Source organism: Anas acuta, chromosome 1 (assembly GCF_963932015.1).
Source record: "Anas acuta chromosome 1, bAnaAcu1.1, whole genome shotgun sequence".
Lineage (NCBI taxonomy): Eukaryota > Metazoa > Chordata > Aves > Anseriformes > Anatidae > Anas > Anas acuta.
In genome coordinates, this window is record NC_088979.1 from 131,010,743 (window position 1) to 131,028,397 (window position 17,655).

General features: G+C 40.8%; 1 protein-coding gene across 1 annotated transcript; it reads left to right on the top strand.

Annotated features, from left to right (window-relative positions):
• The first annotated feature begins 1,859 nt into the window (after positions 1–1,859).
• On the top strand, positions 1,860–9,122 carry LOC137842461 (poly(U)-specific endoribonuclease-A-like). The gene is given in 6 exon segments (XM_068656481.1): positions 1,860–2,392; positions 4,222–4,333; positions 5,520–5,641; positions 5,727–5,839; positions 6,447–6,600; positions 8,674–9,122. Coding segments are annotated over 6 exon segments (903 nt in total). The 5' UTR covers positions 1,860–2,251; the 3' UTR covers positions 8,935–9,122.
• The last annotated feature ends 8,533 nt before the right edge of the window (positions 9,123–17,655 follow it).

The following is a 17,655-nucleotide window of genomic DNA, read 5'->3' on the forward strand; positions in this document are numbered from 1 at the left end:
AACCCAGGTGTGGCCACTGCAGTATTTGTGGTTGACTGGAGGATGCAGCAAGCAACTCCATCCTGGCCAGAACAGGAGGAGAGGACATAACAGATATCAGTATGGAAGTTAAGCAGGGCTCCAGGGTGCCTTGGGCTAGTCTGGAAGAACCAGTTACTAAAAACAAGACAAGTAGCTTAAATGGCTGTTTGAAAGATAAGCCCACGTTGACAAACTTCTGCACTTTTTTTTTTCTTAAGAAATTTTTTCTTAAGAAATTTTTCTTAAGCATTTGCTTTGGAGGAGAAATTTAAAATTATTGGGAATTTCTTTTCTAGGCTTTGATGCATGTGCTGGTTTGCAATCAGTTAATTCAACTGACAGTCATTGTAAGTTTAATCTACTTCTCTTTCTTCTTCACTCTATTCTTGTTGGAAAAGATCTGTGATCTTTTGTGTTAGTGTGGACATAATGCTCTGGAACTGGAGCTACCTTTGGGCAGTTCATCACAATAACAAACCTTCCCAAAACTTATTGATATATGGATGGATAGACTTCTGAAAACTCTACATACTATGTAGGACAAAAATCCATTAAAATGAGGAAAGGGTAAGCCTGGATAGGTTTGTATGAGCATCTGAGGTCAGTGAAAGGGAGGATTTTACAGTATGCAGATGTTGTGTTTAGTCTTAGTCAGCCTTCATCACTCTAGCTTTATGCTAGGATAACCCTGCATTTGGGCAAAGGAAAGCATCTCTAGCATAGAGTCTTGAAGGAAAAAAAATAGGAAAAGTTTACGTAAGACTACTAGAAAAGCATCACAGAGTGAATGCTTTTGTGGGGTAACTGCCTGGGGTGACTTGGGAAATTAAACTGATTTTCAAATTTTAAAGAATATGTACAGCCTTGAAAAAGCTTTCAGGGTGGAGTATAGCTGCACTACCTGAGCGTTCCCTAGGCTTTCAACCTTAGAGGCTGTCACACTTGATGAACCTGGTGTGCTGACTCTAAGGAACAGTATGAATGAAATGAAGACACCACGGCTAGGCTCTGTGGCAAGATGGGGACTTGATCTTGTACACACCGAGACCTGTACACACCGAGACCTTGATCTTGTACACACCGAGTCTGCATATTTGCCACCCTGAGCCAAGGACCTGTCATGTTTTTGACAAAATGCTGTATTCTGGTGAACTTTTTCTCATTATAATGTCATTATAATGTCATTATAATACCAAAACACACCTCCATCCAAAAAGCTACCCACCTCCAAGGTGCAACCACCCCTCACTGAGCATGTGCTCTAAATTTCTCGGAGCCTATGGCTTTAAATGAAAGTGACAAAACTTTTTACCAGTCATAACCAAGATATGCTTGTCTAGAGTCACTCAAGCTCCACCTAAAAGAAAATAATATAAATTGGCTTAAGAGAGAGAGGATGTGAGGGAAGACACCATTGGGACTTCAGGGATCAGCTGATGGGTTGAGTCTCTCCCCCCACCCAACCCCACCGGGATGCCTTTAGGTAAAATTTGAACACTTGGTTGTACCGAGTGCCTCCCCAGGAAACTTAGAAATCTCTGTAGAGTTTTTGTACCTTTTCAATGTGTTAATAGCCGGACTGTGTACTTGTGTATTTTATGCATGCTAGCTTGCTTTTGCAGACAGTGAATTTATCGACACAAATCCAAAGAACCTGTGTACAAGTTGCTGTAATAAATTCCACTTAATTACATTGTTCCTAGCCATGATAGTTCTCATTGAACGTGACTAGAGTGAGGGCATGCTACATTACTGGTGAATCCATGACCATGATAGTTCCATATCTTGAATCTGACCTGACCCATAATGGTTGATTGGCTATACCTCTTAATGCGACAGTTTTGCCTTCTGTTTTGTTGAGTAGTGCTGCTGTGTGCTGGTAACAGTCTCCTGCTTGCCTCTGGTTTGTACATGGAATCTTTCTGAATGAAACACCATCACCTTCATTTTTATTTCACTGCGTGGAAAAAATGGTTTGTTAACAAAAACTTCATTAAAATGTATTCTAAAATAACATCAGAGAAGACTGGCTTTTTTTTACAGATTACCTGCATCCTTTAGATATTAACATTGACAATAAGCACCATGGTTTTTATAGCAGACTGATAACAAGGTGTGGGGAGAGGAGAAAACTTTCCTGCTGACACGCTAACCATGTTCAGAACATGGTTAGAGTGACAGAAGACTCTAAAAGTGACTTTCAGAAAGAATAGTATGTGTCTTTTTTAACATGCATTTCTCTGGATTTCTTGGCAGGAAGGCCTTAAATCATGAACTTTCTAAACTTTTCAATGAGATGTGGGATATGGACGTTAACCGCTTTATGCCTGGGAAAGACTATACAATTGAAGTGCAGATAACTAATTGCTAAGTAACATGAGAATTAAAGGCAGGATGGTATTGTAGGAAAAAGTGTCTGTGAAACTGCCTTCTGCTAAAGAGTTGCCTATGCTTCATCATTTCCTTTAATGGCATAGGCAAGACTTTCTAATGATGAAGAAGCACTTAGGAGAGGGAATAATACAGAGAACATGTTAATGGGCCATGCTACCTGGAAAATGGTTACAAGTGGCATCTCAAGTGTCTGTCCTGGGGCCTGTAACATTTAATATCTTCATCTGTGACCTGGAGGAGGAGATGGAGTACAACCTTTCTGTTTTTTCAGATGAAAGAAAACAGTGGTGATACAGGTGGTATGCTCAAGGTCAGGGCTGCCCTTCAGCTGGGCCTAGGCAGGCTGGAAGAACAGGCTGAAGGATCGTCATGAAATTTGACAAGAAAAAATACAAATGGAACAGGATGCCCAGAGAAGTTGTGAAATTTCCATCTCTGCAGGTTTTCAAGACCCAACAGGATGACAGCCAGAACAACGTGGTCTGAATTCAGTGTTGATCATACATTGAGCAGGACTAGAGATGTTCTGAGGTCTGGATGTTTCTGTGAGTGTACAGTTGTGCATACATGTATGTGTGTGTATGACTGCTTGCATGTACAGTCTGGGCGACTTCCCATAAAGGAGAAGTGGAGGCAGGTCCGAAGTCATTCCTGTTGGAGTAAAGGAGTAAACTGAGGAATCAGTCTCACCTGAAGAATATGGAATAGCAGAGCGGTGTGGGTGAGGAGGGTTTCAAGGTTGTTGCTGACACTCCTACAGAACTGTGAGGGAGGTGTAAGTATCATATTTGATGAGCAGCCGTTTCATTCTTTGCCAGCTCAGTGTGGTAAAAGCATGACCATGTGTTTTGGCCACAAAGTGCAGCAGGTCACTGAGTATTTGGTAACCAATTTTGTATTCAAAGTGCTTACACTCTTTACTGCAATGTTATATAGTTATATATCTATATCTTCAATGTTACATAGATATAGATGTTATATAGATACAGATATAGTTTTCTATTGATAATAAACTTGAAAGAAATGTACCTCCAGCCCTAATGTGTGAGGGGAAAGCTTCTCCCACATATCTTCCTCATTTCTCAGAACAAGGCTCTAGGTCTCCCTTGCCCATGTTAATTAACAGCTGCCTGTCTTTTCTCTTCTTTCCTTGAGAATGCCCTTTGTGAATCAGAGACCTGAAAATCATCACAAAAGCCACCTTTCTGTTTTGGATGCACTTACTGTCACATTGATTAAGATGCCCTTAAACATGGCTGGCTAGAAGTCTTTGAAAACTCCAGAGTACAACCATGCACCTGTCCAAAGCTGCCAGAGCTGCAATGAACTGCTTGTGGGGCAGGCTTGGTACTTAGGAGACAAACTACATCTCTGCTGCACTGCATGGACTCATAAACTGTATGCAGTGGGTACTGAGAAGAGACAGAATGTGTCCAAATCTCATTTTTCTTTGTTTGTGTTGGGAATCAGTCTTGGCTCTACATTACTCCTCTATCATTTGTGGTGTATATATTTCAGTAGCAGATCTGGCTACTGTTCATAACTGAGCTATCATGTGGGTCATTACAATCATCCGTGAACAAGAGTCAACAGAAAAATTTCAGATTTCTAGTGTGTCAGAAATCATGTCTTTTCTCTTTACACTGATATTTCTTCAATAATATCTTCTCTTGCTTTAGGATGACCATTCCTAACAAAGTGTCCTGATAGGATTATGCTTTTTGTTCTGATTATTTTAAAGGCAGCCACTGTCACCTCTAAGAACATATTGCTTCTATTGTTATTTTACTCTGGTGTTTCTCCTAGGGAAAAGCAGGTGCCGTACAGCAAGGAGACAGTGCTGTCCAGGACAGCGCAGCCAGACATCCGTTTCACAATGTAAATGAAGATCGCCTGAAGAGCATAAAAACGTTCTCAAGTGAGACCCGTTCTTTTGTTAATGGTGGAAGTGACAGGAATAATCCATGTTGTTTTTATGTGTTTACAAGAAATACAACAGTGTATATAATTTGGATGGTCAGATGAGAAGGAAGCGAGGTACATCGGGCTACATGTCATTTGCAAGTAGTTTACCCACTGTTTACACGGAGGTTACCTGTATCCTCAGCGTCAGGAAGAACACCTTTTGTGTCATAGCAAGATCTGAATTCTTCTGAAGTTCTTCAACTACAAAGTGAAATGGATGAGACTCTCTTCATTATCCCATGTATTGAAAAAATGCCAGTCATCTTTTCTCCTTTGGCCACAGCTCCTGGCCCTCTCAGACAGCACTAGGTCCTCAGCTACGCCTTGCACTTCTGTTGGGGTTATACTTCGGGTCTATCTATCAATAGATGTTTCCTCCCCTGATTTTTCTTTTCCCTGGGTGAAGCTGCACTATGTTGCTAAGCTGGTCAAACTGCTCGTCTAATGGGAAGCACCATTCTTCTCTATTCCCCCACACTTCTCTGAGCCACACAATCCTACCCTGTGGTACAGCTCTGGTACTCACTGAATCCAACCTTGTGTCACTTCAGCTCACTAATCTGGCAGGGAATGACTTAGTTTTGACCTCAGGCATTTTTCTATCAGTTTAGTATGATTCATCATCCCTCAGAATCTACTGAGGGTAGAGCAGGAGCAGCTGAAGTGATAGGAGGCAGCAGGTGGCAAAGGGGGATACAAAGAAAATGAACTCATCTACTCAGAGGCCATGAGCTCAATCGCGGGTCACCTCATGCTGTGATATTCCTTTGCTGAAGTAATTCCCACAAAACCTTCTGCCAGCATAGCTCAAGTTCATAAACATAGGTCTGTAATTTAGGTGCTCAGATTTTTTTTTTGTTGTTGTTGTTGTTAGAAGGTCATTATTGCATCAGCCACTTTGTTCCATAAAGGAGTTCAGTTGTGAGCAGTTTATCTTAAAAAGAAGTGCAGCACTGGTCTGGCTTTGAGCCACCTCTAGTCTACACCCAGCTCTGTACTCAAGAATGAAATCTGACACATAAAGGAGCACTGACATAATATATGGCAACTTTTTATGATGGCTTTAATGACTGGATCACAGGTATGATTATGGCCTGTTCATCAGAATGAACATGCTGAAAGTTTCTCTTTTTCTGCAGCCTTTATTTCCTTATTGGACAACTATGAGACATCAACTGGAGTAGAAGAAGTAGTGACTCCAGAAGAAATAGCTGAAAACAATTGTTTTCTTGATGCTATTTTAATGACTGGAGTAATGAAAGTGAGTAACAGAGATCTTTTTTAGTCACTGAAAACACTGAATTACAAATTATAAACTTCATATGTATCTTTGTTTTTTCTTTCAGCTAGCTCATGAATATCTGCTTAAAAAAAAACTGGCAAAGCCAAACCTTGCTGATTTCAAGTATCAGCTCTATGACATCTGGTTCCAGCTCTATACCAGGAAAGAAGGAGACAGGTATGTCTGATGAATATGGCCCCTGATCATCTTACGCTATTTTGATTTATGCAACGGTAAGCCTGAATTCCATCTGTTACATGCAGAACTGGAAGATGGCCTCAGGATACAGCCCAAGTCAGGTGTTCAATGGTCCCACACAGATCATGTTTAAAGGCTTACTGATCAGATACAGACAACGTTGACCCTTGGGGTACACTGGTCTCCAGCTGGACCATGCGTCCCTAGTCACAGGCATTCAACTGCAGAAGTTCATCCACTTTTCAATTACATCATTTACTTTTGTAATCTGTACTTCATCAATTTGTCTGCATTGCTGTTACAGGACATGATGTCAAAAGTCTTGCTAAAATCAGAATAAGCAGATGAGATACATCTGTGACTTTTACTAACCACTTCATTATCAAATAGACTTTGTGGCTAGATTCCACTTCAAGTTTTGTTCAAAGTAAGAAGAAAACCCAAAAAACCCTAAAGTTATCCTAACAAATAAAGAAACTGTTCACAAATTAGTGTAGGCAAGCTTGTACATTTTCTTGCCTTTTGTCCCAGCCAATTTGAACTATTCAAACAAAAGACCTATATATTATTCTTTGGTTTATTACAGACCCGATTCTTGCGGTTTTGAACATGTTTTTGTTGGAGAAACAAGGCGTGGTAAACAGATCTTAGGTTTGCACAACTGGGTGCAATTTTACCTTCAGGAGAAGCATAACCAAATTGACTACAAGGGATATATCACTCGGAAGAACAAAACCAGGGTAAGAATGAGCAGGGCGGCCTAGCAAATAAGATCAATAGGTACACGGAGAAAAGCTGTGCTAATGAATCAGAACACCATGATGCAGAGGCAAGGTTGCATTTTTCCCTGTATCTACAGAGTCACATCCATAGTCACTGACATGTTCCCTTTCATCCTCTTCCTACTATCATTTGTGGTTATTGCACACATAGCATGTGTCTGTAATTCCAGACCCCTTTAAGACAAATGCTGGGAGCAGACGTTTTTATTCAAACAAAATCCTATGGCAATTCCCCTGACTTCAAGTGAAACTGGACAGAAACCTGTTAATCTGTATGTCTTCTAAGGTCCAGTGCAGTAAATTCCAAAAGGTGCCATGACAGGAATTACTGAGCCCAGGCTACAAAAAGTGTTTTGCTGGAAAGGCAAGGTTATTCTTGGGCTTGTACAGTCTGTAGATTTGGGTTTTTATTGCTGGCAGATCTGGAAGCTCACCCCTTGGCAGCTGAAGTTATTGGAAAGACTTCTTTGACTTTGGTGGCTTTTGAATCAGGTTATTTATTCCTTGCTGCTGTCCTCTTCTTGCAACTGAAAGTCTGTAAATCTTAGAGCTGAAAATTATGGGGCATAATCCAAAGAGCATTGGCAACTTGGAACCAGATTACCAAAAAGTGAAGCTTAAAAGCCATTTTGGGTTGTTGCACTTGAACTAGTGTGAAAGATAGAAAGCTTTGCCTATACCTCCTCTGGGACAGGTAAAGAAAACACAGACTGAAACATCAGCCCAAAATGCCATGTTTCCTTAACAGCAGTGTTTGGTTGGTAATGGATTGGTTGGCTGGGATACCTCCAGAGCTGCTAACCATGCTTTCTCAGTGACTGCTAGAACATAGCTTGGCTGCTAGGGCACTGGACAAACTTGGACTTTACAAGCAGGCGGGCATGGTTGTTTATTTTATTTTTCCTGGCAGCAAAGTGCTATTTCACTGTTTCTAAAGGAAACTCTTACCAGGATCTTAGGGATCTTTCTAATACCCAGAAAAAGACTGTCAAAGCATGACCAGTAATCTTTTCAGTTATGTTTTCTTACCAGTTAGAAACTCCTTCTGTGCATGCTCAGGATGCAGTAGTCCCAGGGGGGTCTTGCCTGTGGAGCCAGCCATCCACGGACGCAGAGTGCTGTGGGTGCTGGTGACCCTACACCATTCCTGGATGTGTTGGTGTGAATGGTGACCAGCTTGTGAGGAACATGATCAGTGCCAAATGGGGCATGGGTGTAGGTATGGCACCAAATGATGCACACATATTTCTTCACTAATTGTACGAAGAGGATGCTACTGCTATGGGGGTCAACTGCTCTGAACCTAATTTGCCCAGGTATACATAAGCAGAAGAAATCCTAGTGCTCCCTCATGCCCAGATCCTTTTGTACTGAAACTATTTCAAACAGTAATGCTAGTTTTTGGGGAACGGCAACACTACCAATGCTTAATTGATAAAACTGATCATGTATGCTCTATAGGACAGGGAAAAAGCTGTGCTCCAGGTCTGTGATCCTGGCATGGCAAGGATATGGTGTATCACATGTTGCTTAGGGCTTCCTACTTGTAGCTCAGCTGTGGTTGAGACAACTTCACAGTGGCACTGAGCTACTGAGATCCACATTAGGACTGGAAAGGAGCTCAGAAGGGCTGGCATTCAATTTGTAACATCTATTTCCCACTGACTTTCACTGTAAACTGGGTGAGTCACTTTACTCTTGGTCTCCTATAAAAAACCTCATTATAATTTATTTGAACTGATATATCAGTTTAACTGAGTCTGCTCTACTTTTCTGCTGACTAGTCTGCTCTAGCCTCTTTTTGGAGAAAAAAAAAGTCCACTGGCTTAAACTGCTATCCATCTATTGTCTTCAGTGGTGCAAGATTAGTTTAGACGAGGAAGAAAACACAATTCACAAACTGTAGGACCATAAACAGGATAATTTGTACCTAAAAATCCAGAATCTGAAAATGTAGGTATGTGGTCATAGCTGTGCTGGAGATTATCCCATTGTTGTTTGTTTGGTTGTTTGTTTTTTTAATACTTTCAGCCTGACAAAGATGACCAAGTTTTGAGCATCCAATTCAGCTGGAAGGGCTCAGTAAAGCCAATTGGAAGCACCTTTATCGGTGTCAGCCCTGAGTTTGAATTTGCCCTTTACACCGTCATTTTTCTGCTGTCTGAAGAAAGAGTCACATGTGAAACAGTGAAGATAGAAGAATATGAGCTACAGATTGTTGTTTGTCGCCATGGGCACCACATTGGAACAGCATATCCAGTGCTCTGCAACACCAGTAGTGAAGACCAGTAATTACAGTGATCAGGCAGCATTTACCTTTGTTTTGTTCTGTTTATTTGATGGAGGGGAGGGAGTAAATTGATGAGTTGTCTCATACAATTAATTTCTAGTACAAGTTTTTGAGTTGTTCACTTTTAGTCTGCAATAAAGTGTTTAATCAATAGTGTGACATGCTGGAGTGTCTGACCCACCTTGAAATACATTTCTCTTCATATTAAAGTCTGTATTAAACTTGTATTAGCCTTCCTTAACACATTACAACACTATACTTTTCACCAGATAATAGATTTTAGAAAAAAAGCCATATTAAAATCGATACACACTTTTCTCTTATTTGTTACCTGCTGCATATTTGGAAGAACAAAAGCAATACCTTTTTTATACTTTTCCTTCCAGACAGGAACTTGGATTTGGTGCAAGCTGAACCACAGTACTTTTTTTTTTCTCTTCTCCTCATTTCATTAGAGGTTAATTTCAAATGCATTTTTCCTATGCCCAGGAAGCATATTCAGCTGTGAGAATGATAATCAGATCAACAGTAAGTCTGTCACTGCTGTGGATCTGCCCAGATTTTTGCCTGCTTCTAGATACCACAGTAGGCTTTATCTCACCTAAGTTTACAAGTCTGTGGTATAGGCACCTATGTTCCCATTACAGTCACTGAAGTCTGCAGTCATTTTTCTGCTTGTGTAATCTCTGTTAGGGTTAGATGAATGACCCTGTATAATACACTGAATAAATCCTGGGTAATAATAATCAGATGCCACTGGAGACGCTTGTTCTCTTCCAAGACCTGGTCACTGCTCCTTTTGCTGATGAGAACATCTGCCATTTTTCTTCCAAAATGTATTCAATACTCCAGTGAAAGGAATGTGATGCTTTTCCTTCTCATGCTAATGCAGAAACAGGCAGATGTTCTGAGAATGTGATAGGGATTGCTTAGATATTCAAATCCTACAATTATTCCTGATGTGTATTTTCTGACAATACATTATTTGGAAAGTGCATATAACTTTCATGAATTTGAGTGTTAAAGTTAAAATGCTAACTAACCAACCCAGTGCTGGAAATATGCAAAGAAAAGAAAAGGGAAAAAAAAAAAAAGAAAAAAAAAAGAAGCCTACAGAGATACATCATTACATAAGGGGCTACACAAAGAGGCTGACATATGAAGGATAGCAAGTTACTGTTCCAAGCACAAAAGGGATTAAACACAGCACAAAGGGAATAGACATAGGACTGCTACCATGGAATATCTTCGAACTCCCCTGTTCAGGGACTTCCATCAGCCTGATGCTGTAGGACCACCACATGCTTGTTTCTGCTCTTGGTGCCCCTAAGGGACACTGGAGTGCCCTGCAACCAGTAAAGTGACCTATATGACAATAAATGTACTTCACTGATATTTTATTTGGTAGCAAAACCATAACTAGATTAAAAAAAAAAAAAAAAAAAAAATGATTATGTAATTGGATGATGTTACAACACTAATTATACACGAAGCCAACTTATATGAAGCCAAACAAGCATCACTAGTTTCTGCAATCCTCTATCCTCTGTTTTGAAGTGTAACTGCAGGTACTCAGAAATCCCTGAAACTTGGCAAATCCATCCTAATAGGAAAAAAATGTACACTGTTGCACACTGATACTATTGCAGAACAACAGATTTCAGTGATAGTTCAAGTAGTAGAAATAAAAGGCAAGAAATCAACTGTATAAATTCTCTAAAGGTATACATTTAGTGGTGTCAGAGAATTAAAGTTATATTCTCAGTTTATGCTGAAAGCATTTAGAATCGTTTTTGCATAATGACATTAGAACTCTATAATTCTCAAATTATGACTTCTATGGAAGGTCTTAAACCTCCAGACCTAAATCTTAACATAACTAGTACAGACAGCTCTCTTAGACAGAGGGGATCAGATGCTTACAGGAAAATTGTAACTGTATATTCCACAGAACTGCAAGTGGTGTTTGCAAGGTAGAATGCAAACTAAGGATGTGAACAAGAACTTTAGTTTTCCTTCTGAGGTAGTTAATACAGCCTAGTAGTTGATACAGCCTATGCCTAGGCAATTAGCAGGCTTAACATATAAATCTATCTAGATCTGCAAATAAGCAGAAAATATAGGAGAGATGGTGGAAGTGAATGATCTAAAAATTAGCAAATACACCTGCAAAGTGCAAGGGAAGAAGAAGAAGAGCAGCGAGCAATAAAAACGGAGGCACAGAGTATGGATTCAGTATTGTCTAATGCATTGAAAAAAGAAAACTGCAAAAGAGAAACACAGTGATGAGTGCCAAACACCCAGGAACTCACTGGTCACCTGCCCACAGTGACCAGAAGAGGCTGATCACCTGAGTGTCTAGGACTTTGGCTGTGCTTTGCCTGGACAAGCAAGCTACTCACTGAGGGCAGAGGTGTGACAAGCCAGCCCCCAGGGCGGTGAGGAGGAGAGAATCTGCACTGCTGAACAGGCAGATGCGACGTCTCTAGAAAACAGGAAAAAGAGCTGGTGTAGAATTTAAATATTATATCAGTTCACAATAATCCCAAACAGGAGGACCCCTTGGAAAACTGGCAATGTGATCGCTTGCTCCCACTGTGTAGGAAAGGAACTACAGGCTCTAAGAGTACTGCATCTGACATATCCCCCAGGTGGAAGGAGTAACAACTTCTTGCAATATTGTGAGCACTCCCAACCAGTCCTAAAAGGAAAGTAACCAGCACCTGTCCTGCAATCCTTCCTGATCCTTCCCATCAAACCTGTGGGTGCTGGGACCAAAGCCCACACACAGGGGCACTGTGTCCAGAGGTGACGAAGTGGCCTCTGTCCTCAAAGTCTTGCCAGCATCCTCCCGTGTGCATGTTCGTGGTGTTGGCCTCTTGGCACCCACGCCCGCTCAGCTTCACCCAGCAGAGGCAACGGCACAAGGGGGCTCTCATGCTCCACCCTGGTGAAGGGAGCTTGTAAAAGAAACATCACCTCTATCTGACCTCTGTTGTTAGCTAAAATGGATAGAGAATGTAATTCTTCGAGACTCCTCAGAACATGCTCAAACGCATATTTACACAGCAGGCTGACTTAAAGATGATTTGCCATCTTAAACTGAGCAACATGCTTCAGAAGGTCCCTTTCATAGTCAGCATTTTCAAGCAAGAGCCATGCCCTCTGCTGGCCAATTCAACTATAATTCCTGCAGTTCTCTGCATTAAGAATGGCCTTCTACACCGTATCCCTGCAAGCAACGCCACCACGTTGTTACCTGGGGCACGGGTTTGTGACAGTCAGCTCTCTGTGTCCCAGATGCAGAGTCACTTAGGCAGAGAATAGAGGCTTACAGAGGTTTAAGGCAGTGCCAGTAGCTGTATGTGTATGAACGGCTGCAGTCTGAGAGACTCTGTGCTGGCTTGCTCTTTATTGAGTTTTGTAGCCCAGGTATGGAAGTGGCGGTTTTCCAGACAGAAAGAAAAGATGATTTTTCCATACAGGTGAATCCATCAGAAGAATGTAGTATCCCAATGACATCCTATATGTGGAAATAGGGATCTTTTGTAGGTGGAAGTTAATTGACAGAAGACAAAACTGGCTAATACTAAGTTAAGGCCACATCAAACAGATTTGGAAGAGTTGCCAGCCTTTCTGTGGAGGGTCTTCATTGACTTGACATGCCTACATCCTACAAACACTTCCCCCCATCTATCCTCTTCTACCTCCTCCCCCTGAGCAGCGCAGGTAACAGTTAAGGTTTGATAATACCAAAAGCTATCAGGTGGTTAGTCAGTCTGTTAGCTATGGAAGCGTATCAAACATGGATGAACCTTTCAGCTAAATCCTCTGGGAATTACAGGTCAGAGCAACATCTTTAGAGTTCCTCCTTCTGATGGTAGAGAAGTGTGACAGTCCAAGCTTGTGGGAGTATTTGAGGTGAGATAAGAAAATATTGTAATTGTAATGGGGTATATTTGACTATGACACAAGATATCACAGCTATATACAGAGGACACTTATGGCATCTTAACTGAATCTTCTGTACCTTTTATCACAACTTTACATTTCCTGAATTAATCTGTAATATCCAATTTCACTTTTTTTTTTTTTTTTTTTTTTTTCTGAACCAAGTTTTCTACTGGAAACTAGAATTAAAGAAATAATAATAAAAATACCCACTAGTGTCATTAGAATATGTGGATAGACACTCCATGGTGTAAGAAGAATTTTAAACCAATTAACAGTAAAGAGTCAGAGAACATTAGCAAGTTTCTGAAAATAATATAATAATACATGTGGGGATTGTGGGGAGAAACAATATGACAGTTTTATAGCAGTTGGCTCTGAGAATGTGGCCATAGGTCTGATGACCTCTCACTGAAGTTATATAGAATGAAATACAAAGTCTGTCTGCTGTATGGAAGAAAGGAAAGCAATAAGATAGTTGAATAATGATCACAAACAGAAAATTGCTTAGCCACTCATGGCAACATCTCTCAGTTTCAGTCTCCCTAAATAAAATATGCAGTAGACTAAGATCTGTGGAAAGTGTTCAGTAATGTTATTACACTTAGATAAGAGTAGGAAATTTGTAGAATGAATTAAGATTGAGTTGTACTGGCTTCCAGAAAAACAAGCATGCACAACTTCATTTAAGTTAGCTTGCGCAATATAATCTTCAAATGTGTTTTTGTTTGTTTGTTTGTTTTTTTGTTTGTTTGTTTTTTGTTTTTAATAATAATAATGCTAGCAGCTGCTGTTATTTTCTCATACAGGAATGCTTTGATAGAATTAACTTGCACCCAGTGACAATACTGGTTGAGAATGGTGGCACAGGAATTTAAAGCAGAGAAGCAGTTCTTCTCATGTTACAAGTGCTGTTAGCTACAGCCACAATACAAATTGCTTGCTGAGTTGAATAAGATAAGGAAGAGCACAATCATGCACCAGAACAGTCCATACAAGTATCACCTGATAAGCAAGTTGTAGCAGCAGGACAAGACCAAGTGTATAGGTAAGTATTACCACAAAGAAGACACTGAACCTTGCTGATGGCTGCCAGACACTGATACTGAGTGTAGCAATGACTCAGTATTAAAGATATCCAGCCACCAGGGATGAGACTGTAACCCAAAGTCCTGTGACCAAAGCTTGGTTCTGTGATGCATGGATGTGTAGTCTTATCTTGGCTTTAGTAAGAAAAATTGTTGGTGAGCAAATATGTACACTACTGTCAGCAAGCTAACAAAAGTAGAAACAAAAGTGAAATTGTTGAACCTGGGTGACAGTCAACAGAGTATTAGAAAAATACCGAAACCAGAACTGAACAGCTAACAAGTGGTGGGTGCCAACAAGCAGGTGACAGAGTCCGAAAATGTCCTGTTGTATGACTTGACTGTCCTCATAGTGAAAAAGGTTTTCCTTATATCCAGTCTGAGCCTCTTATATCTGTTTTCTCATCCTCCTACCATGCACCATTGTGAAGAGCCTGGCTTCATCTCCTCAAAAGCTTCCTTGCTACAAGCCTGGCAAATCCCAGCATTTCACAGCCTGGCCGAGGCACCTTGACAGAGATGTGTAGTGGGAGCCAGGATGCCCCTCACAAACAACAAGTGCTCCAGAAGGAGGGCAGCAAAAGCAAAGGGCCTTTTGTCACCCACCTGAGGGCACTGCCCAGGATATGCCATTTCCTTTGAAACAAACCCTGGTTCCTTGAATTGTTCTGTAAAAAAAAAAAAAAAAAAAAAAAAAAAAAAAAAAAAAAAAGGCCTCAGGAAGCAAAGAGCTGAGCACTAGAGAGCTAAATTAATTCTAGAGGAGCTTTTGCTTTTTGTGTGTAGGCTCCACCTTGACCTGCTCTAAAAGCAGTTTCGGTTTCTCAGGCCTGCAAAGCTGTTCGCTCAAGACAGTTTACAAGTTTTCATAGTTTAATCACTCTCAGACAGTTAAGCCTCTTGAATATTTAAACAAATGCTGAGGTCATTGTTATGAAGAATTGACTTAAGGGGAATGCACGGAGAGACTTTTTTTTTTTCTTCCCTGGAAATCACCATGCTCTGCAGCCATCTCGAGTGGGGCAGGTAAAATCTAAAGGCAATGACTGATGTTCAGCCACAACAAAGTCTTCAGGACCAAGGGAGGGTTATGTCACATTTTGCATTGAGCTGCTGAAGTTACAGAGTAGGTTCAAATCCCCCATTAAGCAGAGGTCTTTTAAAAGCATTTTTCTCACATGCCTGCCTCAGCTGTGTGGTGGGTGTTTCTTCCTGGTGGGCCCTCCAGAGGAAAAAAACCATTGCTTTCAAGCAAATCTTGCAAGAGTCTGCATATATGCCTTTAGATACAGTTGTAGTTCTGCTGCCTTGTTTCTGATAATGCATAACAACAGCAATGCAAGTGAACTCCAGAAATAAGGGAGAACATAGGCTATCTCATTATATTTTGATACATAGGCACCTTCTTTTCATTTCATCAATGTGTGTGGGGTTCTAAAAAGCAGTACAAGAAGAGCATGAATTTTAAACACTCTGTGAAATGATACAAGTTTCCTTCCTTTACTAAGGAAGGTCATTAGAAAGGACAACTTTACTGTAAATCAAGGGAAAAGAAAAAAAAAAAGTGAACTAAGTATCAAAACATATTTGAGAGCATTTTGTAACAGCATGAAATAATAAAGGAGGAAATGACAAGGTGATGTAGTGTTTGCTTCAAACTTTTCTGCAGGGTGCCCAAGGACCTCCTAAGATCTAGGCCACTTCTCTTCTAAGCCAGGCCTTAAGCCAGAATCAGGTTGCTGCCTACAGAAGCTATAGCCAGATCATTTCCCTCTCTACAAAGGACTGTGAATGGCCAGGGTATGTGGGGAAGAACAAACAAACAAACAAAACCTCCTAAAATACCCTCCTTCTTGCATAGTAAGAGGTCAGTCTCCAGTGACTGCTTTGTAACTGAATTTTTGTTGATTGCTCTCTGTGTTCTTTAAAGCTATGAGAAACTCAGGATATAATTACTGTAAATCAGCTGATGTAGTCTTATTTGGAACTTGATTTGACCCTTGCTGCCTTCCGCCTTTAAACATCTCAGCCAAGCACAAGCACAAGGAGCACAGCATAGCTAAGTTCCTTTGGTTTCTGTCACCTATGCTGCTCTTTCTTGAATTCGGAATCAAAATAATATAGTACAGGCAATATCAGTTGCAGAAATGATAACAAAATAGTGATGGTCCCACTAAAACTGGTCACAGAGGAAATGTCAACTTTGTACTCTTTTAAATGTAATTGTAAAGATGCTATTTCAACTACAACATCACACTGGGATTGTCTCTCCCTTCCCCCAGGCAATTAGAATCCTACCAGGTCTAATTATAAAGATGGTAGACTTAATAGCGATTGTGCCTTTATCTTAATGAGGTGGGTCAAGACTGAAAGTGATGTGGGTAGGGAGCACCCGGAAGGGAGCAAGGGGCAAGCCAGGCACAGCAAGACACTCACCAGTGCCTGCAGCAGGGACCAGCTCTGCTCACACGCATGCAGCAGGATGCAAAGGGACTTCTCTGGCACCAGCTGCTCTCAGTCAGCTGCCAGCAGCAGTCTCACATGAAAGCATGTCAGAGCTCCATGTAGGAAAGCACATCAGAGCTCAGTTTCAGACCCTCCCTGTAGCTTTCTGTCCCATGCTATCCTCTTATCCTTCTTTGGGGTTAGGGTTACTGGAAAGGTAACAAAGCAACAGCTGTCCACTTCAAGTCTCATCTCTAGTTTGGAGCATTAGCTTTCACCTGGGCTTCAAAATCTTGGAACCATGCTGAGCCCCCATCTGGTCGATGGCCCAACTGAAGTCACAGCAGCCTCAGCCCCAAAATGACACCATAACTAACCCAAAAGTCCTGTGTCCAGCATTGCACTTTGCGTGTTATGTAAACTGTTAGGTGTAAACAGATTTTTATAAATTTGTTGTTGTCATTTTTGTAGGGGGGGAAAAAAATAGAGTGGTTGTTAAAAGAAGAAATAGTTCAGTCTAGAAAGCCACAGGCTCATTCTGCTTATGTTTACCATACAGGAACCTGCATGTGCTGATTTTAATCCTACAGGGTTGCCAGTCTGGAGGCTCCCTTTGGGAGCAGAGTTGCCCACATGCAGTCAGTGAATGCAGTGGGATTTCTATGTAGTGAAAAAACAGCAAGTACAAAGTAATGACAGAGAAAAAGAAACTCAGACATACAGCCAAGGAGATTGTCCTATTAGTGACTAATCATTTTTGCATATCTGAACCATGGCAAATTACTGTATAAAGACGTTGATTTTTTACTATCTAGCCCAAAAATGAGAGTTACAAGACATGCGTGACAAGCCGTACTTTTGAGCATCCTGTATCTTTGCTCAGCCTGTTTTTTCACGGACTAATCCTCACAATTGATAGAAATACTTTGATGGAAAAGCTCTTCTAAATCAAACAAATGCATAGCATTGAGGAAAGTTGTACACTCCCTATGACATGACAATTTCTCTGAATTCAAGAACAGGTATCTACAGGAGTAAGAGATTAAGTCATAAAATACATGTTTCTACACACAATGGAAAAGGTGAGTATAAATTAGGTATGAGCTGCATTAATACAGGTTGCTAATTATTTCTTTTACTTTACTCTCTCACAATAAGAGGCAAATAAGCCACAAGAAAATACTTCCTAATCACTGACTGTTCCACCATGCTATTTTAAATATGTTACAAGGTGTTGCA